General features: G+C 51.9%; 1 protein-coding gene across 1 annotated transcript in view; it reads right to left on the bottom strand.

The window, feature by feature from the left end:
- LOC140366859 (polycystin-1-like protein 2) overlaps positions 1 to 12962 on the bottom strand; it is a 61163-nt gene extending 48201 nt beyond the window's left edge. Inside the window, exons 1-6 of the mRNA XM_072453045.1 lie at positions 12853 to 12962; positions 12593 to 12680; positions 8767 to 8889; positions 8482 to 8667; positions 1980 to 2322; positions 1081 to 1217 (exon numbers count right to left, since the gene is read on the bottom strand). Coding sequence (XP_072309146.1) covers positions 1081 to 1217; positions 1980 to 2322; positions 8482 to 8667; positions 8767 to 8889; positions 12593 to 12680; positions 12853 to 12954 — 979 coding nt within the window. The 5' untranslated portion in view covers positions 12955 to 12962. The remainder of the gene's footprint in view (positions 1 to 1080; positions 1218 to 1979; positions 2323 to 8481; positions 8668 to 8766; positions 8890 to 12592; positions 12681 to 12852) is intronic.
- Positions 12963 to 25626: the final 12664 nt, after the last annotated feature.

Below are 25626 nucleotides of genomic sequence, written 5' to 3'. Positions count from 1 at the left end.
GCAATTCGGACTTTATCTGCGCAAACGGCAGAAATGTTACATTTGAGAGATTTCTGAAATTCTAGCTACAGTTTGTGGCTTCACCGCTCAGAGACCGTGACAGGGTCAATGTCATTTAATAACTTTAGATGTCCCACTCCTCAGTAGCATTTTCACACAATTTCAGCTTTTTAGAGCCAACGCCCCGGGAGGAGTTCATAAAAGTACGACGTTTGGAAAAACTCCTGAGTCATGCTTAGCCATTTTTGAAGCAATATGGCCGACATTTGGTTGGGTGGACGGCGTTGCCGTGATAATATTTTTTACTTCTCTTGTCACCATCTACCTCTGCGCCAAATTTCATGATTCTACGATCAGATCATTTTTGGGTCATTTCCCATCTCTCAATGCATTTTTGGTACATTTGGGGGCGCTGACGCGCCAATTTTTTTTATTTTAGAAAAGGGAAATAGCCAGAATGTAGAGAGGCACGATTTTTAGAGGTGTGCAAATTTTTGTGACTTTTCGTCAATTTTCACTGGGTGAAAAATAGAGAAGAAAGAAAGAAGAATATTCCGATGCGAAAACAATGTTTCCCATTTTTCAAATATCATAAACTATACATTTTGGGAAAGTGCTCGCGCTTTCCTACCTCATGGTGTGGGTCCCTGGTCACTGACGGGTACTTTCGTTAATTTTGAGTGGGCTCCGCCCACTTTGTGTTTTTGGCCCTCTAAACAGTAATAATGTTCAATTTTTGCATTACATGTTTATATGAACCGAACATGCAGGAGATGGAACGTATTCGTGAGCTACTTAGGGCAAATGAGTGCTTTATATTGGGATGACGACCGCGAAATGTAAAGTGCTCGTTTAGTGTGCTCTTTTGCACGGGCTTTGCCCGTTTACAACGGTAATGTTCCATTTTCCTACTACTAATTAGTATGCACGGGGCGTGCGTGAGTGAAGGAGTGCGTTAGTGAGTGTTTGGAAGTGGGCGAGCGCGGCCTTACGAGGTTAATAGGCCTCTCGCCAGCTTGTGGCGCTCGGGCCCAATAATAAATATATAATAATAAATACTAAAAATGAGTTTATACTGACCTGTGGCGTCCGGCGCCTCCAGCAGCAGCGTCACTAAACAGAACAGGTTCACGTTGGCGTTGTAAACCGTGAACTCAACAAACACGGCCCGTGTGAGCGAGTCCAGCCAGCGCAGAGAGTACAAGTGCTGCAGAGTACTGCAAATATACAGAGTACAAGTGCTGCAGAGTACTGCAAATATACAGAGTACAAGTGCTGCAGAGTACTGCAAATATACAGAGTACAAGTGCTGCAGAGTACTGCAAATATACAGAGTACAAGTGCTGCAGAGTACTGCAAATATACAGAGTACAAGTGCTGCAGAGTACTGCAAATACACAGAGTACAAGTGCTGCAGAGTACTGCAAATACACAGAGTACAAGTACTGCAGAGTACTGCAAATACACAGAGTACAAGTGCTGCAGAGTACTGCAAATATACAGAGTACAAGTGCTGCAGAGTACTGCAAATATACAGAGTACAAGTGCTGCAGAGTACTGCAAATATACAGAGTACAAGTGCTGCAGAGTACTGCAAATATACAGAGTACAAGTGCTGCAGAGTACTGCAAATATACAGAGTACAAGTGCTGCAGAGTACTGCAAATATACAGAGTACAAGTGCTGCAGAGTACTGCAAATACACAGAGTACAAGTGCTGCAGAGTACTGCAAATACACAGAGTACAAGTACTGCAGAGTACTGCAAATACACAGAGTACAAGTGCTGCAGAGTACTGCAAATATACAGAGTACAAGTGCTGCAGAGTACTGCAAATATACAGAGTACAAGTGCTGCAGAGTACTGCAAATATACAGAGTACAAGTGCTGCAGAGTACTGCAAATATACAGAGTACAAGTGCTGCAGAGTACTGCAAATATATTCTAAACCAGTCTAAACTAGTCTAAAGCAGTCTTACCTGGCGGCGTTCTGCAGGTTTGGTCCAAGCTCTGTAACAAACCCTCCTCCTTTGTACAAGACACTTCGGCCCCAGAACGGCGCGGCCCTCAGCTGCTCCTGGCTCTGGTACGTCCAGGGGCCAGTGCTGTTCCCACAGGGGGCGCTCTCGTCACTGGTGCAGTTGCTCGGCGCGGCCCATCGTGGGCTGTAGGAGCCAGTGTCCTCCCAGTCCCAGGAGTACGTGGGGTTACAGTCTCCGTGGAAGTGCAGAGCTTCGGGGGCCCGACACGAGGGGCCCTGTACACGGAGCTGACGGAGCCGAGCCGAACCAACCAGGAACGAGTTTCCGTCCGTGATGAAACCTGAGACAGAGTGTTTCATTTCCCCGTCAGTCACTTTTGTCCCACTTTGAACCTGGCTCAGACCATGACTCACTCTGAGGCACATGACACACGTTTGAACAGCACCAATATAAGAAGGAAAAGTTACACACTGTGTTTTAAACTCCTGCAGCGAGCATCTGAGGATGTAGTCCAAAAACAAAAGGATTCATTATTATTATTATGACTCATGTTTCAAAAAGGCAGCGTCTCAAACCACTTTAGACAAACTCCTCATTAAATCCAGATTATCTCACGAGATCATTTATCCACAGTTTAGCTCTTTAAATCCACTGAACGTTCAGGCGAGTCTCTGAGGGCCAATTAAATCCTGAGGACCCGAGCTTCAGCAGGAACAAGCACAAAATACACAAAATACACAAAATACACAAAATACACAGGTGGAGGAGGAACGGGGAAACACAACGTGAGACTTTCAGGCTCCGAATCATCTCTCGCTTCTTTAAAACGTGTGATTCTTCTTCTTTAATCAGTGCAACACAAACGACACAAAGATGTTTTAATCCAATGTCGTGTTTTTACACTTCTGCACTTCAAAGACAAAGTATTCTAAGTATTCAAATCGTTACTAATACGTGTTAATACAGATGATCAGTGTCCTGTAAGTAAATACATGTCCAAAGTATTCTGAGGTAATGCAGTATTCGGGAGTGACGCAGTGTTCTAGAGTAACGCAGGGTTCAGGAGTAACGCAGTGTTCTGGAGTAACGCAGTGTTCTGGAGTAACACAGTATTCTGGAGTAACGCAGTATTCTGGAGTTACGCAGTATTCTGGAGTACCGCAGTATTCTGGAGTAACGCCGGATTCTGGAGTAACGCAGTATTCCGGAGTAACTCATTATTCTGGGGGTAATGCAGTATTCTGGAGTAACGCAGTATTCTAGAGTAACGCAGGGTTCAGGAGTAACACAGTGTTCTGGAGTAACACAGTGTTCTGGAGTAACACAGTATTCTGGAGTAACGCAGGATTCTGGAGTAACGCAGTGTTCTGGAGTAACACAGTATTCTGGAGTTACGCAGTATTCTGGAGTAACGCAGTACTCTGGAGTAACGCAGTATTCTGGAGTACCGCAGTATTCTGGAGTAACGCAGGATTCTGGAGTAACGCAGGATTCTGGAGTAACGCAGTATTCTGGAGTAACGCAGTGGTCTGGAGTAACACAGTATTCTCGAGTAAGGCAGGATTCTGGAGTAACGCAGCATTCCGGAGTAACTCATTATTCTGGGGTAATGCAGTATTCTGGAGTAACGCAGTATTCTGGAGTGACGCAGGATTCTGGAGTTACGCAGGATTCTGGAGTAACGCAGGATTCTGGAGTAACGCAGTATTCTGGAGTTATGCAGTGTTCTAGAGTAACGCAGAGTTCTGGAGTAACGCAGTGTTCTGGAGTAACACAGGATTCTGGAGTTACGCGGTATTCTGGAGTAACACAGTATTCTGGAGTTACGCAGGATTCTGGAGTAACGCAGTATTCTGGAGTAACGCAGTATTCTGGAGTAACGCAGGATTCTGGAGTAACGCAGGATTCTGGAGTAACGCAGTATTCTGGAGTAACGCAGGATTCTGGAGTAACGCAGGATTCTGGAGTTACGCAGGATTCTGGAGTAATGCCGTATTCTGGAGTTACGCAATATTCTGGAGTAACTCATTATTCTGGGGTAATGCCGTATTCTGGAGTTACGCAGGATTCTTGAGTTACGTAGGATTCTGGAGTAACGCAGTATTCTGGAGTTACGCAGTGTTCTAGAGTTACGTAGGGTTCTGGAGTAACGCAGGGTTCTGGAGTTACGTAGTATTCTGGAGTGACGCAGTATTCTGGAGTTACGCAGTATTATGGAGTAACGCCGTATTCTGGAGTAACGCCGTATTCTGGAGTTACGCAGTTTTCTGGAGTAACACAGGATTCTGGAGTAACGCAGGATTCTGGAGTAACGCAGGATTCTGGAGTTACGCAGGATTCTGGAGTAATGCAGTATTCTGGTGTTACGCAATATTCTGGAGTTACGCAATATTCTGGAGTAATGCAGTATTCTGGAGTTACGCAATATTCTGGAGTTAAGCAATATTCTGGAGTAACGCAGTATTCTGGAGTTACGCAGGATTCTGGAGTAATGCAGTATTCTGGAGTAACGCAGTATTCTGGAGTAACTCATTATTCTGGGGTAATGCCATATTCTGGAGTAACGCAGTATCCTGGAGTGACGCAGTATTCTGGAGTTACGCAGGATTCTTGAGTTACGCAGGATTCTGGAGTAACGCAGTATTCTGGAGTTACGCAGTGTTCTAGAGTTACGCAGGGTTCTGGAGTAACGCAGGGTTCTGGGGTTACGTAGTATTCTGGAGTGACGCGGTATTCTGGAGTTACGCAGTATTATGGAGTAACGCCGTATTCTGGAGTTACGCAGTGTTCTAGAGTTAAGCAGGGTTCTGGAGTAACGCAGGGTTCTGGAGTTACGCAATATTCTGGAGTAACGCTGTATTCTGGAGTTACGCAGGATTCTGGAGTAATGCAGTATTCTGGAGTTACGCAATATTCTGGAGTTACGCAATATTCTGGAGTAACGCAGTATTCTGGAGTAACTCATTATTCTGGGGTAATGCAGTATTCTGGAGTAACGCAGTATCCTGGAATGACGCAGTATTCTGGAGTTACGCAGGATTCTTGAGTTACGCAGGATTCTGGAGTAACGCAGTATGCTGGAGTTACGCAGTGTTCTAGAGTTACGCAGGGTTCTGGAGTAACGCAGGGTTCTGGAGTTACGTAGTGTTCTGGAGTGACGCAGTATTCTGGAGTTACGCAGTTTTCTGGAGTAACACAGGATTCTGGAGTTACGCAGGATTCTGGAGCAACGCAGTATTCTGGAGTTACGCAGTGTTCTAGAGTTACGCAGGGTTCTGGAGTAACGCAGGGTTCTGGAGTTACGGAGTATTCTGGAGTAACGCAGGATTCTGGAGTAACGCAGTATTCTGGAGTAACGCAGGATTCTGGAGTAACGCAGGATTCTGGAGTTACGCAGGATTCTGGAGTAATGCCGTATTCTGGAGTTACGCAATATTCTGGAGTTACGCAATTTTCTGGAGTAACTCATTATTCTGGGGTAATGCCGTATTCTGGAGTTACGCAGGATTCTTGAGTTACGTAGGATTCTGGAGTAACGCAGTATTCTGGAGTTACGCAGTGTTCTAGAGTTACGTAGGGTTCTGGAGTAACGCAGGGTTCTGGAGTTACGTAGTATTCTGGAGTGACGCAGTATTCTGGAGTTACGCAGTATTATGGAGTAACGCCGTATTCTGGAGTTACGCAGTTTTCTGGAGTAACACAGGATTCTGGAGTAACGCAGGATTCTGGAGTAACGCAGTATTCTGGAGTAACGCAGGATTCTGGAGTTACGCAGGATTCTGGAGTAATGCAGTATTCTGGTGTTACGCAATATTCTGGAGTTACGCAATATTCTGGAGTAATGCAGTATTCTGGAGTTACGCAATATTCTGGAGTTAAGCAATATTCTGGAGTAACGCAGTATTCTGGAGTTACGCAGGATTCTGGAGTAATGCAGTATTCTGGAGTAACGCAGTATTCTGGAGTAACTCATTATTCTGGGGTAATGCCATATTCTGGAGTAACGCAGTATCCTGGAGTGACGCAGTATTCTGGAGTTACGCAGGATTCTTGAGTTACGCAGGATTCTGGAGTAACGCAGTATTCTGGAGTTACGCAGGATTCTGGAGTAACGCAGTATTCTGGAGTTACGCAGTGTTCTAGAGTTACGCAGGGTTCTGGAGTTACGCAGTGTTCTAGAGTTAAGCAGGGTTCTGGAGTTACGTAGTATTCTGGAGTGACGCGGTATTCTGGAGTTACGCAGTATTATGGAGTAACGCCGTATTCTGGAGTTACGCAGTGTTCTAGAGTTAAGCAGGGTTCTGGAGTAACGCAGGGTTCTGGAGTTACGCAATATTCTGGAGTAACGCTGTATTCTGGAGTTACGCAGGATTCTGGAGTAATGCAGTATTCTGGAGTTACGCAATATTCTGGAGTTACGCAATATTCTGGAGTAACGCAGTATTCTGGAGTAACTCATTATTCTGGGGTAATGCAGTATTCTGGAGTAACGCAGTATCCTGGAATGACGCAGTATTCTGGAGTTACGCAGGATTCTTGAGTTACGCAGGATTCTGGAGTAACGCAGTATGCTGGAGTTACGCAGTGTTCTAGAGTTACGCAGGGTTCTGGAGTAACGCAGGGTTCTGGAGTTACGTAGTGTTCTGGAGTGACGCAGTATTCTGGAGTTACGCAGTTTTCTGGAGTAACACAGGATTCTGGAGTTACGCAGGATTCTGGAGCAACGCAGTATTCTGGAGTTACGCAGTGTTCTAGAGTTACGCAGGGTTCTGGAGTAACGCAGGGTTCTGGAGTTACGGAGTATTCTGGAGTAACGCAGGATTCTGGAGTTACGCAGTATTATGGAGTAACGCCGTATTCTGGAGTTACGCAGTGTTCTAGAGTTAAGCAGGGTTCTGGAGTAACGCAGGGTTCTGGAGTTACGCAATATTCTGGAGTAACGCTGTATTCTGGAGTTACGCAGGATTCTGGAGTAATGCAGTATTCTGGAGTTACGCAATATTCTGGAGTAACGCAGTATTCTGGAGTAACTCATTATTCTGGGGTAATGCAGTATTCTGGAGTAACGCAGTATCCTGGAATGACGCAGTATTCTGGAGTTACGCAGGATTCTTGAGTTACGCAGGATTCTGGAGTAACGCAGTATGCTGGAGTTACGCAGTGTTCTAGAGTTACGCAGGGTTCTGGAGTAACGCAGGGTTCTGGAGTTAAGTAATGTTCTGGAGTGACGCAGTATTCTGGAGTTACGCAGTTTTCTGGAGTAACACAGGATTCTGGAGTTACGCAGGATTCTGGAGCAACGCAGTATTCTGGAGTTACGCAGTGTTCTAGAGTTACGCAGGGTTCTGGAGTTACGGAGTATTCTGGAGTAACGGAGGATTCTGGAGTAACGCAGGATTCTGGAGTAACGCAGGATTCTGGAGTAACGCAGTATTCTGGAGTTACGCAGTATTCTGGAGTAACGCAGGATTCTGGGGTTACGCAGTATTCTGGAGTGATGCAGTATTCTGGAGTAACACAGTATTATGGAGTAACGCCGTATTCTGGAGTTACGCAGTTTTCTGGAGTAACACAGGATTCTGGAGTAACGCAGTATTCTAGATTTACGCCGTATTCTGGAGTAACGCAGTATTCTTGAGTTATGCCATATTCTGGAGTAACGCAGTGTTCTGGAGTAACGCAGTATTCTGGGGTAACACAGTATTCTGGAGAAACGCCGTTTTCTGGAGTAACACAGGATTCTGGAGTAACGCAGTATTCTGGAGTAACGCAGTATTCTAGATTTACGCCGTATTCTGGAGTAACGCAGTATTCTTGAGTTATGCCATATTCTGGAGTAACGCAGTGTTCTGGAGTAACGCAGTATTCTGGGGTAACACAGTATTCTGGAGAAACGCCGTTTTCTGGAGTAACACAGGATTCTGGAGTAACGCAGTATTCTGGAGTAACGCAGTATTCTAGAGTTACGCCGTATTCTGGAGTAACGCAGTATTCTGCAGTTACGCCGTGTTCTGGAGTAACGCAGAGTTCTGGAGTAACGCAGTATTCTGGAGTAACGCAGTATTCTGGAGTAACGCAGTGTTCTGGAGTAACAAAGTATTCTGGACTAACAAAGTGTTCTGGAGTAAAGCAGTATTCTGGAGTAACGCAGTATTCTGGAGTAACGCAGTATTCTGGACTAACAAAGTTTTCTGGAGTAACGCAGTATTCTGGACTAACGAAGTGTTCTGGAGTAACACAGTATTCTGGAGTAACGCAGTATTCTGGACTAACAAAGTGTTCTGGAGTAACGCAGTATTCTGGACTAACAAAGTATTCTGGACTAACGAAGTGTTCTGGAGTAACGCAGCTCTTAATTTCTCAGGGAACATGCTTTTTAGTGTCTTCAATAAAAGTCAGTCTCCAGCGGACTGAGCGGTCAACTGGTTCCTGATCCAACACTAGCCCAGGAAGAGGCTGTGGTACCTGTGTAGGGTCCATACCTGGGTAGGGTCCATACCTGGGTAGGGTCCGTAGAGGCTGGGCAGCACGGTGCTCTGGGTCCAGAGGAAGACCTGCTCCAGGCTCAGACTCTGGTCTTCAGCAGGTCTGAAGGAGCCGAGGATGTGACGGTTCAAGTAAAAGGCGTTTGGATCTCGCTGACCGTAGGCCAAGAGCAGGAGCATCCACATAAAGCACACGTAGGCTGAAAACACACAGACACAGAGCGCCCCCTGGTGTCACGTACGATGAAACGCAGAACACATCAACACACAGACACAGAGCGCCCCCTGGTGTCACGTACCCAGGATTTCAGTGAGCAGAGCGTAGGCCTTCTGCTCCTTCTCTCGGTTCCTCTTCATCTTCTCGATGTCGCCAGCAGGAGGAGGTTTGTACAGACTCATGTTTGTCTCTCTGGCACCCGAATCTGGAAAACAGGTCAGAAGAACAGCCACAGGGGTCAGAAGAACATCCACAGCGGTCAGAACAACAGCCACAGCGGTCAGAACAACAGCCACAGCGGTCAGAACAACAGCCACAGCGGTCAGAACAACAGCCACAGCGGTCAGAAGAACAGCCACAGTGGTCAGAACAACACCCACAGCGGTCAGAAGAACAGCCACAGCGGTCAGAAGAACACCCACAGCGGTCAGAACAACAGCCACAGCGGTCAGAAGAACAGCCACAGCGGTCAGAACAACAGCCACAGGGGTCAGAAGAACATCCACAGCGGTCAGAACAACAGCCACAGCGGTCAGAACAACAGCCACAGCGGTCAGAACAACAGCCACAGCGGTCAGAACAACAGCCACAGCGGTCAGAACAACAGCCACAGCGGTCAGAAGAACAGCCACAGTGGTCAGAACAACACCCACAGCGGTCAGAAGAACAGCCACAGCGGTCAGAAGGTCAGAACAACACCCACAGCGGTCAGAACAACAGCCACAGCGGTCAGAACAACACCCAGAGCAGTCAGAAGAACAGCCACAGCGGGCAGAAGAACACCTACAACGGTCAGATCAGCACCCACAGCGGTCAGAACAACACCCACAGTGGTCAGAACAACACCCACAGCGGTCAGAAGAACACCCACAGCGGTCAGAAGAACAGCCACAGCGGTCAAAACAACACCCACAGCGGTCAGAACAACACCCACAGCGGTCAGAACAACACCCACAGCGGTCAGATCAACACCCACAGCGGTCAGAAGAACACCCACAGCGGTCAGAACAACAGCCACAGCGGTCAGAAGAACAGCCACAGCGGTCAGAACAACACCCACAGCGGTCAGAAGAGCACCCACAGCGGTCAGAAGAACAGCCACAGCGGTCAGAACATCAGCCACAGCGGTCAGAACAACACCCACAGCGGTCGGAACAACACCCACAGCGGTCAGAACAACACCCACAGCGGTCAGAAGAGCACCCACAGCGGTCAGATGAACAGCCACAGCGGTCAGAACAACACCCACAGCGGTCAGAAAAACACCCACAGCGGTCAGAAGGACACCCACAGCGGTCAGAAGAGTACCCACAGCGGTCAGAACAACACCCACAGCGGTCAGAAGAACAGCCACAGCGGTCAGAACAACACCCACAGCGGTCGGAACAACACCCACAGCGGTCAGAACAACACCCACAGCGGTCAGAAGAGCACCCACAGCGGTCAGATGAACAGCCACAGCGGTCAGAACAACACCCACAGCGGTCAGAAAAACACCCACAGCGGTCAGAAGGACACCCACAGCGGTCAGATGAACAGCCACAGCGGTCAGAACAACACCCACAGCGGTCAGAAAAACACCCACAGCGGTCAGAAGGACACCCACAGTGGTCAGAACAACACCCACAGCGGTCAGAAGAACACCCACAGCGGTCAGAAGAACAGCCACAGCGGTCAAAACAACACCCACAGCGGTCAGAACAACACCCACAGCGGTCAGAACAACACCCACAGCGGTCAGATCAACACCCACAGCGGTCAGAAGAACACCCACAGCGATCAGATCAACACCCACAGCGGTCAGAAGAACACCCACAGCGGTCAGAAGAACAGCCACAGCGGTCAAAACAACACCCACAACGGTCAGAAGAACACCCACAGCGGTCAGAACAACAGCCACAGCGGTCAGAAGAACAGCCACAGCGGTCAGAACAACAGCCACAGGGGTCAGAAGAACATCCACAGCGGTCAGAACAACAGCCACAGCGGTCAGAACAACAGCCACAGCGGTCAGAACAACAGCCACAGCGGTCAGAACAACAGCCACAGGGGTCAGAAGAACATCCACAGCGGTCAGAACAACACCCAGAGCAGTCAGAAGAACAGCCACAGCGGTCAGAACAACAGCCACAGCGGTCAGAACAACAGCCACAGCGGTCAGAAGAACAGCCACAGTGGTCAGAACAACACCCACAGCGGTCAGAAGAACAGCCACAGCGGTCAGAAGGTCAGAACAACACCCACAGCGGTCAGAACAACAGCCACAGCGGTCAGAACAACACCCAGAGCAGTCAGAAGAACAGCCACAGCGGTCAGAACAACAGCCACAGCGGTCAGAACAACAGCCACAGCGGTCAGAAGAACAGCCACAGTGGTCAGAACAACACCCACAGCGGTCAGAAGAACAGCCACAGCGGGCAGAAGAACACCTACAACGGTCAGATCAGCACCCACAGCGGTCAGAACAACACCCACAGTGGTCAGAACAACACCCACAGCGGTCAGAAGAACACCCACAGCGGTCAGAAGAACAGCCACAGCGGTCAAAACAACACCCACAGCGGTCAGAACAACACCCACAGCGGTCAGAACAACACCCACAGCGGTCAGATCAACACCCACAGCGGTCAGAAGAACACCCACAGCGATCAGATCAACACCCACAGCGGTCAGAAGAACACCCACAGCGGTCAGAACAACAGCCACAGCGGTCAGAAGAACAGCCACAGCGGTCAGAACAACAGCCACAGCGGTCAGAAGAGCACCCACAGCGGTCAGAAGAACACCCACAGCGGTCAGAACAACACCCACAGCGGTCAGAAGAGCACCCACAGCGGTCAGAAGAACAGCCACAGCGGTCAGAACATCAGCCACAGCGGTCAGAACAACACCCACAGCGGTCGGAACAACACCCACAGCGGTCAGAACAACACCCACAGCGGTCAGAAGAGCACCCACAGCGGTCAGATGAACAGCCACAGCGGTCAGAACAACACCCACAGCGGTCAGAAAAACACCCACAGCGGTCAGAAGGACACCCACAGCGGTCAGAAGAGTACCCACAGCGGTCAGAACAACACCCACAGCGGTCAGAAGAACAGCCACAGCGGTCAGAACAACACCCACAGCGGTCGGAACAACACCCACAGCGGTCAGAACAACACCCACAGCGGTCAGAAGAGCACCCACAGCGGTCAGATGAACAGCCACAGCGGTCAGAACAACACCCACAGCGGTCAGAAAAACACCCACAGCGGTCAGAAGGACACCCACAGCGGTCAGAAGAGTACCCACAGCGGTCAGAACAACACCCACAGCGGTCAGAACAACAGCCACAGCGGTCAGAACAACAGCCACAGCGGTCAGAACAACACCCACAGCGGTAAGAAGAACACCCACAGCGGTCAGAGGAGCACCCACAGCGGTCAGAACAACAGCCACAGAGGTCAGAACAACACCCACAGCGGTCAGAACAACACCCACAGCGGCCAGAACAACACCCACAGCGGTCAGAACAACACCCACAGCGGTCAGAACAACAGCCACAGCGGTCAGAACAACAGCCACAGCGGTCAGAACAACACCCACAGCGGTAAGAAGAACACCCACAGCGGTCAGAGGAGCACCCACAGCGGTCAGAACAACAGCCACAGAGGTCAGAACAACACCCACAGCGGTCAGAACAACACCCACAGCGGCCAGAACAACACCCACAGCGGTCAGAACAACAGCCACAGAGGTCAGAACAACACCCACAGCGGTCAGAACAACACCCACAGCGGTCAGAACAACACCCACAGCGGTCAGAACAACACCCACAGCGGTCAGAAGAACAGCCACAGCGGTCGTAATCATGCAGTAAATGAAGACGTTTACTCTTTGTTTGTGAAGTAAAGTGTTTTTTTTACTTGAGTCTTTGTGGATCTGGACGTCCCCCAGGTCCTCGTCCTCCACCTTCTTCACCACCAGAGCGAAGAACACAGCCAGACCCACCACCTAAAGAACACAGAGGAGGGTCTGGACTTTGAGGATCTGGACTTGAGGGTCTGGGCTTGAGGATCTGGACTTGAGGGTCTGGGCTTGAGGATCTGGACTTCAGGGTCTGGGCTTGAGGATCTGGACTTCAGGGTCTGGACTTGAGGGTCTGGACTTCAGGGTCTGGACTCACCTTGAGAGGCTGGATGAGCAGCAGGCTCTGGAAGAAGGACACGCTCATGGACACGAGCCAGCTGATAGACTTCTCTTTCCCAAACTTGAGTCCGTAGAGCATGGTGTAGTACCCCGAAACACAGGAGGAGGCAGCCACGAGCAGCCAGGCCACATACACACACCACCAGGGGAGCGCCCGCCTCGGGGGGAGGCGCGGGAGGCTGAGGGGGAGATGAGGCTGTTTAAGGAGAGGGAACCCAAACAGTTCTCCTCATCTGCAGTCCTCCTCACCTGTAGTTGTCCTCACCTGTAGTTCTCCTCACCTGTAGTCCTCCTCACCTGTAGTTCTCCTCACCTGTAGTCCTCCTGACCTGTAGTTATCCTCACCTGTAGTCCTCCTCACCTGTAGTTCTCCTCACCTGTAGTTCTTCTCACCTGTAGTCCTCCTCACCTGTAGTTCTCCTCACCTGTAGTTCTCCTCACCTGTAGTTCTCCTCACCTGTAGTCCTCCTCACCTGTAGTTCTCCTCACCTGTATTTCTCCTCACCTGTAGTTCTCCTCTCCTGTAGTTCTCCTCACCTGTAGTTCTCCTCACCTGTAGTTCTCCTCACCTGTATTTCTCCTCACCAGTAGTCCCCCTCACCAGTAGTCCTCCTCACCTGTAGTTCTCCTCACCTATAGTTCTCCTCACCTGTAGTCCTCCTCACCTGTAGTTCTCCTCACCTGTAGTCCTCCTCACCTGTAGTTCTCCTCACCTGTAGTTTTCCTCACCTGAAGTCCTCCTCACCTGTAGTTCTCCTCACCTGTAGTTCTCCTCACCTGTAGTCCTCCTCACCACTAGTTCTCCTCACCCGTAGTTCTCCTCACCCGTAGTCCTCCTCACCCGTAGTTCTCCTCACCTGTAGTTCTCCTCACCTGTAGTCCTCCTCACCTGTAGTCCTCCTCACCTGTAGTTCTCCTCACCTGTAGTCCTCCTAACCTGTAGTTATCCTCACCTGTAGTTCTCCTCACCTGTAGTCCTCCTCACCTGCAGTTCTCCTCACCTGTAGTCCTCCTCACCTGTAGTCCTCCTCACCTGTCGTTCTCCTCACCTGTAGTCCTCCTCACCTGTAGTTCTCCTCACCTGTAGTTCTCCTCACCTGTAGTTCTCCTCAACTGTAGTCTTCCTCACCTGTAGTTCTCCTCACCTGTAGTTCTCCTCACCTGTAGTTCTCCTCACATGTAGTTCTCCTCACCTGTAGTCTTCCTCACCTGTAGTTCTCCTCACCTGTAGTTCTCCTCACCTGTAGTCCTCCTCACCTGTAGTTCTCCTCACCTGTCGTTCTCCTCACCTGTAGTCCTCCTCACATGTAGTCCTCCTCACCTGTCGTTCTCCTCACCTGTAGTCCTCCTCACCTGTCGTTCTCCTCACCTGTAGTCGTCCTCACCTGTTGTCCTCCTCACCAGTAGTCCCCCTCACCAGTAGTCCTCCTCACCTGTAGTTCTCCTCACCTATAGTTCTCCTCACCTGTAGTTCTCCTCACCTGTAGTCCTCCTCACCTGTAGTTCTCCTCACCTGTAGTTCTCCTCACCTGTAGTTCTCCTCATCTGTAGTTCTCCTCACCTGTAGTTCTCCTCACCTGTAGTCCTCCTCACCTGTAGTTCTCCTCACCTGTATTTCTCCTCACCTGTATTTCTCCTCACCTTTAGTTCTCCTCACCTGTAGTTCTCCTCACCTGTAGTTCTCCTCACCTGTAGTTCTCCTCACCTTTAGTTCTCCTCATCTGTAGTTCTCCTCACCTGTAGTCCTCCTCACCTGTATTTCTCCTCACCTGTAGTTCTCCTCACCTGTAGTCCTCCTCACCTGTATTTCTCCTCACCTGTAGTCCTCACCTGTAGTTCTCCTCACCTGTATTTCTCCTCACCAGTAGTCCCCCTCACCAGTAGTCCTCCTCACCTGTAGTTCTCCTCACCTATAGTTCTCCTCACCTGTAGTCCTCCTCACCTGTAGTTCTCCTCACCTGTAGTCCTCCTCACCTGTAGTTCTCCTCACCTGTAGTTCTCCTCACCTGAAGTCCTCCTCACCTGAAGTCCTCCTCACCTGTAATTCTCCTCACCTGTAGTTCTCCTCACCTGTAGTTCTCCTCACCTGTAGTTCTCCTCACCTGTAGTCCTCCTCACCTGTAGTTCTCCTCACCTGTAGTTCTCCTCACCTGTAGTCCTCCTCACCTGTAGTTCTCCTCACCTGTAGTTCTCCTCACCTGCAGTTCTCCTCACCTGTAGTCCTCCTCACCTGTAGTCCTCCTCACCTGTCGTTCTCCTCACCTGTAGTCCTCCTCACCTGTAGTTCTTCTCACCTGTAGTTCTCCTCACCTGTAGTTCTCCTCACCTGTAGTCTTCCTCACCTGTAGTTCTCCTCACCTGTAGTTCTCATCACCTGTAGTTCTTCTCACCTGTAGTTCTTCTCACCTGTAGTCCTCCTCACCTGTAGTTCTCCTCACCTGTAGTTCTCCTCACCTGTTGTTCTCCTCACCTGTAGTTCTCCTCACCTTTAGTTCTCCTCACCTGTAGTTCTCCTCACCTGTAGTCCTCCTCACCTGTAGTTCTCCTCACCTGTATTTCTCCTCACCTGTAGTCCCCCTCACCAGTAGTCCTCCTCACCTGTAGTTCTCCTCACCTATAGTTCTTCTCACCTGTAGTCCTCCTCACCTGTAGTCCTCCTCACCTGTAGTTCTCCTCACCTGTAGTTCTCCTCACCTGAAGTCCTCCTCACCTGTAGTCCTCCTCACCTGTAGTTCTCCTCACCTGTAGTTCTCCTCACCTGTAGTCCTCCTCACCTGTAGTTCTCCTCACCTGTAGTCCTCCTCACCTGTAGTCCTCCTCACCTGTAGTCCTCCTCACCTGTAGTTCTCCTCACCTGTAGTTCTCCTCACCTGTAGTTTTCCTCACCTATAGTTCTCCTCACCTTTAGTCCTCCTCACCTGTAGTTTTCCTCACCTATAGTTCTCCTCACCTTTAGTCCTCCTCACCTGTAGTTCTCCTCACCTGTAATCCTCCTCACCTGTAGTTCTTCTCACCTGTAGTTCTCACCTTTAGTTCTCCTCACCTGTAGTCCTCCTCACCTGTAGTTCTCACCTGTAGTCCTCCTCACCTGTACTTCTCCTAACCTGTAGTTCTCCTCACCTTTAGTCCTTCTCACCTGCAGTTCTCCTCACCTGTAGTCCTCCTCACCTATAGTTCTTCTCACCTGTAGTCCTCCTCACCTGTAGTTCTCCTCACCTGTAGTTCTCCTCACCTGTAGTTCTCCTCACCTGTAGTCCTCCTCACCTGTAGTTCTCCTCACCTGTAGTTCTCCTCACCTGTAGTTCTCCTCACCTGTAGTTCTCCTCACCTTTAGTTCTCCTCACCTTTAGTTCTCCTCACCTGTAGTTCTCCTCACCTGTAGTCCTCCTCACCTGTAGTTCTCCTCACCTGTAGTTCTCCTCACCTGTAGTCCTCCTCACCAGTAGTCCCCCTGACCAGTAGTTCTCCTCACCTATAGTTCTCCTCACCTTTAGTTCTCCTCACCTGTAGTTCTCCTCACATTTAGTTCTCCTCACCTGTAGTTCTCCTCACCTTTAGTTCTCCTCACCTGTAGTTCTCCTCACCTTTAGTTCTCCTCACCTGTAGTTCTCCTCACCTGTAGTTCTCCTCACCTGTAGTTCTCCTCACCTGTAGTCCTCCTCACCTGTAGTTCTCCTCACCTGTAGTTCTCCTCACCTGTATTTCTTCTCACCTGTAGTCCTCCTCACCTGTAGTTCTCCTCACCTGTATTTCTCCTCACCAGTAGTCCTCCTCACCTATAGTTCTCCTCACCTGTAGTCCCCCTCACCTGTAGTCCCCCTCACCTGTAGTTCTCCTCACCTGTAGTTCTCCTCACCTGTAGTTCTCCTCACCTGTAGTCCTCCTCACCTGTAGTCCTCCTCACCTGTAGTTCTCCTCACCTGTAGTTCTCCTCACCTGAAGTCCTCCTCACCTGTAGTTCTCCTCACCTGTAGTTCTCCTCACCTGTAGTTCTCACCTGTAGTCCTCCTCACCTGTAGTTCTCCTCACCTGTAGTCCTCCTCACCTGTAGTTCTCCTCACGTATAGTTCTCCTCACCTGTAGTCCTCCTCACATGTAGTCCTCCTCACCTGTCGTTCTCCTCACCTGTAGTCCTCCTCACCTGTAGTCCTCCTCACCTGTAGTCCTCCTCACCTGTAGTTCTCCTCACCTGTAGTTCTCCTCACCTGTAGTCCTCCTCACCTGTAGTTCTCCTCACCTTTAGTCCTCCTCACCTGTAGTTCTCATCACCTGTAGTCCTCCTCACCTTTAGTCCTCCTCACCTGTCGTTCTCCTCACCTGTAGTCCTCCTCACCTGTAGTCCTCCTCACCAGTAGTCCCCCTCACCAGTAGTCCTCCTCACCTGTAGTCCTCCTCACCTGTAGTTCTCCTCACCTGTAGTCCTCCTCACCTGTAGTTCTCCTCACCTGTAGTCCTCCTCACCTGTAGTTCTCCTCACCTGTAGTTCTCCTCACCTGTAGTTCTCCTCACCTGTAGTTCTCCTCACCTTTAGTCCTCCTCACCTGTAGTTCTCCTCACCTGTAGTCCTCCTCACCTGTAGTTCTCCTCACCTGTAGTCCTCCTCACCTGTAGTTCTCCTCACCTGTAGTTCTCCTCACCTGTATTTCTCCTCACCTGTAGTTCTCCTCACCTGTAGTCCTCCTCACCTGTATTTCTCCTCACCTGTAGTTCTCCTCACCAGTAGCCCCCCTCACCAGTAGTCCTCCTCACCTGTAGTTCTCCTCACCTGTAGTCCTCCTCACCTGTAGTTCTCCTCACCTGTAGTCCTCCTCACCTGTAGTTCTCCTCACCTGTAGTCCTCCTCACCTGTCGTTCTCCTCACCTGTAGTCCTCCTCACCTGTAGTCCTCCTCACCTGTAGTTCTCACCTGTAGTCCTCCTCACCTGTACTTCTCCTAACCTGTAGTCCTCCTCACCTATAGTTCTTCTCACCTGTAGTCCTCCTCACCTGTAGTTCTCCTCACCTGTAGTTCTCACCTGTAGTCCTCCTCACCTGTAGTTCTCCTCACCTTTAGTTCTCCTCACCTGTAGTTCTCCTCACATGTAATCCTCCTCACCTGTCGTTCTCCTCACCTGTAGTCCCCCTCACCAATATTCCTCCTCACCTGTAGTTCTCCTCACCTATAGTTCTCCTCACCTGTAGTCCTCCTCACATGTAGTTCTCCTCACCTGTAGTCCTCCTCACCTGTAGTTCTCCTCACCTGTAGTTCTCCTCACCTGTAGTTCTCACCTGTAGTTCTCCTCACCTGTAGTCCTCCTCACCTGTAGTTCTCCTCACCTGTAGTTCTCCTCACCTGTAGTCCTCCTCACCAGTAGTCCCCCTGACCAGTAGTTCTCCTCACCTATAGTTCTCCTCACCTTTAGTTCTCCTCACCTGTAGTTCTCCTCACCTTTAGTCCTCCTCACCTTTAGTCCTCCTCACCTGTAGTTCTCCTCACCTGTAGTTCTCCTCACCTCTATTTCTCCTCACCTGTAGTTCTCCTCACCTGTAGTTCTCCTCACCTGTAGTTCTCCTCACCTGTAGTTCTCCTCACCTTTAGTTCTCCTCACCTGTAGTCCTCCTCACCTGTAGTCCTCCTCACCTGTAGTCCTCCTCACCTGTAGTTCTCCTCACCTATAGTTCTCCTCACCTGTAGTCCTCCTCACCTGTAGTCCTCCTCACCTGTAGTCCTCCTCACCTGTAGTCCTCCTCACCTGTAGTTCTCCTCACCTGTAGTCCTCCTCACCTGTAGTTCTCCTCACCTGTAGTTCTCCTCACCTGTAGTTCTCCTCACCTTTAGTTCTCCTCACCTGTAGTCCTCCTCACCTGTAGTCCTCCTCACCTGTAGTCCTCCTCACCTGTAGTTCTCCTCACCTATAGTTCTCCTCACCTGTAGTCCTCCTCACCTGTAGTCCTCCTCACCTGTAGTCCTCCTCACCTGTAGTCCTCCTCACCTGTAGTTCTCCTCACCTGTAGTCCTCCTCACCTGTAGTTCTCCTCACCTGTAGTTCTCCTCACCTGTAGTTCTCCTCACCTGTAGTCCTCCTCACCAGTAGTCCCCCTCACCAGTAGTCCTCCTCACCTGTAGTTCTCCTCACCTATAGTTCTCCTCACCTTTAGTTCTCCTCACCTATAGTTCTCCTCACCTTTAGTCCTCCTCACCTGTAGTTCTCCTCACCTCTATTTCTCCTCACCTGTAGTCCTCCTCACCTGTAGTTCTCCTCACCTGTAGTTCTCCTCACCTGTAGTTCTCCTCACCTGTAGTCCTCCTCACCTGTAGTTCTCCTCACCTGTATTTCTCCTCACCTGTAGTCCTCCTCACCTGTAGTTCTCCTCACCTGTATTTCTCCTCACCAGTAGTCCCCCTCACCAGTAGTCCTCCTCACCTGTAGTTCTCCTCACCTATAGTTCTCCTCACCAGTAGTCCTCCTCACCTGTAGTTCTCCTCACCTGTAGTCCTCCTCACCTGTAGTTCTCCTCACCTGTAGTTCTCCTCACCTGAAGTCCTCCTCACCTGTAGTTCTCCTCACCTGTAGTCCTCCTCACCTGTAGTTCTCCTCACCTGTAGTTCTCCTCACCTGTAGTCCTCCTCACCTGTAGTTCTCCTCACGTATAGTTCTCCTCACCTGTAGTCCTCCTCACATGTAGTCCTCCTCACCTGTCGTTCTCCTCACCTGTAGTCCTCCTCACCTGTAGTCCTCCTCACCTGTAGTCCTCCTCACCTGTAGTTCTCCTCACCTGTAGTTCTCCTCACCTGTAGTCCTCCTCACCTGTCGTTCTCCTCACCTGTAGTCCTCCTCACCTGTAGTCCTCCTCACCAGTAGTCCCCCTCACCAGTAGTCCTCCTCACCAGTAGTTCTCCTCACCTATAGTTCTCCTCACCTGTAGTCCTCCTCACCTGTAGTTCTCCTCACCTGTAGTCCTCCTCACCTGTAGTTCTCCACACCTGTAGTTCTCCTCATCTTTAGTTCTCCTCACCTGTAGTTCTCCTCACCTGTAGTCCTCCTCACCTGTAGTTCTCCTCACCTGTAGTTCTCCTCACCTGTAGTCCTCCTCACCAGTAGTCCCCCTCACCAGTAGTCCTCCTCACCTGTAGTTCTCCTCACCTATAGTTCTCCTCACCTTTAGTTCTCCTCACCTGTAGTTCTCCTCACCTGTAGTCCTCCTCACCTGTAGTTCTCCTCACCTGTATTCCTCCTCACCTGTAGTTCTCCTCACCTGTAGTTCTCCTCACCTGTAGTTCTCCTCACCTGTAGTTCTCCTCACCTGTAGTTCTCCTCACCTGTAGTCCTCCTCACCTGTAGTCCTCCTCACCTGTAGTCCTCCTCACCTGTAGTTCTCCTCACCTCTATTTCTCCTCACCTGTAGTCCTCCTCACCTGTAGTTCTCCTCACCTGTATTTCTCCTCACCAGTAGTCCCCCTCACCAGTAGTCCTCCTCACCTGTAGTTCTCCTCACCTATAGTTCTCCTCACCAGTAGTCCTCCTCACCAGTAGTCCCCCTCACCAGTAGTCCTCCTCACCTGTAGTTCTCCTCACCTATAGTTCTTCTCACCTTTAGTTCTCCTCACCTGTAGTTCTCCTCACCTTTAGTCCTCCTCACCTGTATTTCTCCTCACCTGTAGTCCTCCTCACCTGTAGTTCTCCTCACCTGTAGTTCTCCTCACCTGTAGTTCTCCTCACCTGTAGTCCTCCTCACCTGTAGTTCTCCTCACCTGTATTTCTCCTCACCCGTAGTCCCCCTCACCAGTAGTCCTCCTCACCTGTAGTTCTCCTCACCTATAGTTCTCCTCACCTGTAGTCCTCCTCACCTGTAGTTCTCCTCACCTGTAGTCCTCCTCACCTGTAGTTCTCCTCACCTGTAGTCCTCCTCACCTGTAGTTATCCTCACCTGAAGTCCTCCTCACCTGTAGTTCTCCTCACCTGTAGTTCTCCTCACCTTTAGTTCTCCTCACCTGTAGTTCTCCTCACCTGTAGTCCTCCTCACCTGTCGTTCTCCTCACCTGTAGTCCTCCTCACCTTTAGTTCTCCTCACCTGTAGTTCTCACCTGTAGTCCTCCTCACCTGTAATTCTCCTCACCTATAGTTCTCCTCACCTGTAGTCCTCCTCACATGTAGTCCTCCTCACCTGTAGTCCTCCTCACCTGTAGTTATCCTCACCTGAAGTCCTCCTCACCTGTAGTTCTCCTCACCTGTAGTTCTCCTCACCTGCAGTCCTCCTCACCTGTAGTCCTCCTCACCTGTCGTTCTCCTCACCTGTAGTCCTCCTCACCAGAGTTCTCCTCACCTGTAGTTCTCCTCACCTGTAGTTCTCCTCACCTGTAGTTCTCCTCACCTGTAGTTCTTCTCACCTGTAGTTCTTCTCACCAGTAGTCCTCCTCACCTGTAGTTCTCCTCACCTATAGTTCTCCTCACCTGCAGTCCTCCTCACCTGTAGTTCTCCTCACCTGTAGTCCTCACCTGTAGTTCTCCTCACCTGTAGTTCTCCTCACCTGAAGTCCTCCTCACCTGTAGTTCTCCTCACCTGTAGTTCTCCTCACCTGTAGTCCTCCTCACCTGTAGTTCTCCTCACCTGTAGTTCTCCTCACCTGTAGTCCTCCTCACCTGTAGTTCTCCTCACCTGTAGTTCTCCTCACCTGTAGTTCTCCTCACCTGTAGTCCTCCTCACCTGTAGTTCTCCTCACCTGTAGTTCTCCTCACCTATAGTCCTCCTAACCTGTAGTCCTCCTCACCTGTAGTTCTCCTCACCTGTAGTTCTCCTCACCTGTAGTCCTCCTCACCTGTAGTCCTCCTCACCTGTAGTCCTCCTCACCTGTAGTTCTCCTCACCTGTAGTTCTCCTCACCTGTAGTCCTCCTCACCTGTAGTCCTCCTCAACTGTAGTCCTCCTCACCTGTAGTTCTCCTCACCTGTAGTTCTCCTCACCTATAGTCCTCCTCACCTGCCGTTCTCCTCACCTGTAGTCCTCCTCACCTTTAGTTCTCCTCACCTGTAGTTCTCCTCACCTGTAGTTCTCCTCACCTGTAGTTCTCCTCACCTGCCGTTCTCCTCACCTGTAGTCCTCCTCACCTGTAGTCCTCCTCACCTGTCGTTCTCCTCACCTGTAGTCCTCCTCACCTGTAGTCCTCCTCACCTGTAGTCCTCCTCACCTGTCGTTCTCCTCACCTGTAGTCCTCCTCACCTGTAGTCCTCCTCACCTGTCGTTCTCCTCACCTGTAGTCCTCCTCACCTGTCGTTCTCCTCACCTGTAGTCCTCCTCACCTGTAGTCCTCCTCACCAGTAGTCCCCCTCACCAGTAGTCCTCCTCACCTGTAGTTCTCCTCACCTATAGTTCTCCTCACCTGTAGTCCTCCTCACCTTTAGTTCTCCTCACCTGTAGTCCTCCTCACCTGTAGTCCTCCTCACCTGTAGTTCTCCTCACCTGTAGTTCTCCTCACCTGTAGTCCTCTTCACCAGTAGTCCCCCTCACTAGTAGTCCTCCTCACCTGTAGTTCTCCTCACCTATAGTTCTCCTCACCTTTAGTTCTCCTCACCTGTAGTTCTCCTCACCTGTAGTTCTCCTCACCTTTAGTCCTCCTCACCTTTAGTCCTCCTCACCTGTAGTTCTCCTCACCTGTAGTCCTCTTCACCTGTAGTTCTCCTCACCTGAAGTCCTCCTCACCTGTAGTTCTCCTCACCTGTAGTTCTCCTCACCTGTAGTCCTCCTCACCTGTAGTTCTCCTCACCTATAGTTCTCCTCACCTGTAGTCCTCCTCACCTGTAGTTCTCCTCACCTGTAGTTCTCCTCACCTGCAGTCCTCCTCACCTGTAGTCCTCCTCACCTGTAGTTCTCTTTTTCTCTCAGTCTCTCCTTCAGGACCTGGACTCTCTTGAGGCTCTGGCTGAAGCTTTGTAGATTCGGTCCTTTGGGTCTCAGGAGTCTGGTCCGGCTCGGTTTCTGGTTCTGGTCCTGGTTCTGGTCCTGGTTCTGGTCCAGCGTGATGTCACTGAGCTGCTTCTCCAGGCGACAGAGTTCAGAGTAAAGTTCCTCTTCACTGTCACTGGGATCAGGACCAGCTTCTGAAAGCACACGACAAATGTGTCAGATGCCCTCCCTGTGACTACGTCTGTGGTCATGAAGTCATTTGAGCACATGGTCCTCTCCCACCTCAAGTCTCTCACCTCCCCCCTACTGGACCCCCTGTTGGACCTCCTGCTGGACCCCCTGCTGGACCCCCTGTTGGACCTCCTGCTGGACCCCCTACTGGACCCCCTACTGGACCTCCTGTTGGACCTCCTGCTGGACCCCCTGCTGGACCCCCTGTTGGACCTCCTGCTGGACCCCCTACTGGACCTCCTGTTGGACCTCCTGCTGGACCCCCTGCTGGACCCCCTGTTGGACCTCCTGCTGGACCCCCTACTGGACCCCCTACTGGACCTCCTGTTGGACCTCCTGCTGGACCCCCTGCTGGACCCCCTGTTGGACCTCCTGCTGGACCCCCTGCTGGATCCCCTGTTGGACCTCCTGCTGGACCCCCTACTGGACCCCCTGTTGGACCTCCTGCTGGACCCCCTACTGGACCCCCTGTTGGACCTCCTGCTGGACCCCCTACTGGACCCCCTACTGGACCTCCTGTTGGACCTCCTGCTGGACCCCCTGCTGGACCCCCTGTTGGACCTCCTGCTGGACCCCCTACTGGACCCCCTGTTGGACCTCCTGCTGGACCCCCTGCTGGACCCCCTGTTGGACCTCCTGCTGGACCCCCTACTGGACCCCCTGTTGGACCTCCTGCTGGACCCCCTGCTGGACCCCCTGTTGGACCTCCTGCTGGACCCCCTACTGGACCCCTTGCTGGACCCCCTGCTGGACCCCCTACTGGACCCCCTACTGGACCCCCTGCTGGACCCCCTCCCCTTGTTGGACCTCCTGCTGGACCCCCTACTGGACCCCCTGTTGGACCTCCTGCTGGACCCCCTGTTGGACCTCCTGCTGGACCCCCTACTGGACCCCCTGTTGGACCTCCTGCTGGACCCCCTGCTGGACCCCCTGTTGGACCTCCTGCTGGACCTCCTGCTGGACCCCCTACTGGACCCCCTACTGGACCCCCTACTGGACCTCCTGTTGGACCTCCTGCTGGACCCCCTGTTGGACCTCCTGCTGGACACCCTACTGGACCCCCTGTTGGACCTCCTGCTGGACCCCCTACTGGACCCCCTGTTGGACCTCCTGCTGGACCCCCTGCTGGACCCCCTGTTGGATCTCCTGCTGGACCTCCTGCTGGACCCCCTACTGAACCCCCTGTTGGACCTCCTGCTGGACCCCCTGCTGGACCTCCTGTTGGACCTCCTGCTGGACCCCCTACTGGACCCCCTGTTGGACCTCCTGCTGGACCCCCTGCTGGACCCCCTGTTGGACCTCCTGCTGGACCCCCTACTGGACCCCTTGCTGGACCCCCTGCTGGACCCCCTACTGGACCCCCTACTGGACCCCCTGCTGGACCCCCTCCCCCTGTTGGACCTCCTGCTGGACCCCCTACTGGACCCCCTGTTGGACCTCATGCTGGACCCCCTGTTGGACCTCCTGCTGGACCCCCTACTGGACCCCCTGTTGGACCTCCTGCTGGACCCCCTGCTGGACCCCCTGTTGGACCTCCTGCTGGACCTCCTGCTGGACCCCCTACTGGACCCCCTACTGGACCTCCTGTTGGACCTCCTGCTGGACCCCCTGTTGGACCTCCTGCTGGACCCCCTACTGGACCTCCTGCTGGACCCCCTACTGGACCCCCTGTTGGACCTCCTGCTGGACCCCCTGCTGGACCCCCTGTTGGACCTCCTGCTGGACCCCCTACTGGACCCCCTACTGGACTTCCTGTTGGACCTCCTGCTGGACCCCCTGCTGGACCCCCTGCTGGATCCCCTGCTGGATCCCCTGTTGGACCTCCTGCTGGACCCCCTACTGGACCTCCTGCCCCTGTTGGACCTCCTGCTAGACCCCCTTCTGGACCCCCTGTTGGACCTCCTGCTGGACCTCCTGCTGGACCCCCTGCTGGACCCCCTGTTGGACCTCCTGCTGGACCCCCTACTTGACCCCCTACTGGACCTCCTGTTGGACCTCCTGCTGGACCCCCTGCTGGATCCCCTGTTGGACCTCCTGCTGGACCCCCTACTGGACCCCCTGTTGGACCTCCTGCTGGACCCCCTGCTGGACCCCCTGTTGGACCTCCTGCTGGACCCCCTACTGGACCCCCTACTGGACCTCCTGTTGGACCTCCTGCTGGACCCCCTGCTGGACCCCCTGTTGGACCTCCTGCTGGACCCCCTACTTGACCCCCTACTGGACCTCCTGTTGGACCTCCTGCTGGACCCCCTGCTGGATCCCCTGTTGGACCTCCTGCTGGACCCCCTACTGGACCCCCTGTTGGACCTCCTGCTGGACCCCCTGTTGGACCTCCTGCTGGACCCCCTACTGGACCCCCTGTTGGACCTCCTGCTGGACCCCCTGTTGGACCTCCTGCTGGACCCCCAACTGGACCCCCTACTGGACCTCCTGTTGGACCTCCTGCTGGACCCCCTGCTGGACCCCCTGTTGGACCTCCTGCTGGACCCCCTACTGGACCCCCTGTTGGACCTCCTGCTGGACCCCCTGCTGGACCCCCTGTTGGACCTCCTGCTGGACCCCCTACTGGACCCCCTACTGGACCTCCTGTTGGACCTCCTGCTGGACCCCCTGCTGGATCCCCTGTTGGACCTCCTGCT

Source organism: Eucyclogobius newberryi, unplaced genomic scaffold (genome assembly GCF_026437365.1).
Source record: "Eucyclogobius newberryi isolate DKJ021-1_F unplaced genomic scaffold, fEucNew1.0.hap1 SCAF_199, whole genome shotgun sequence".
NCBI classification, from domain to species: domain Eukaryota; kingdom Metazoa; phylum Chordata; class Actinopteri; order Gobiiformes; family Gobiidae; genus Eucyclogobius; species Eucyclogobius newberryi.
The sequence above is the reverse complement of the archived record's forward strand: the minus strand, read 5'-3'. Positions and strand labels throughout refer to the sequence as shown.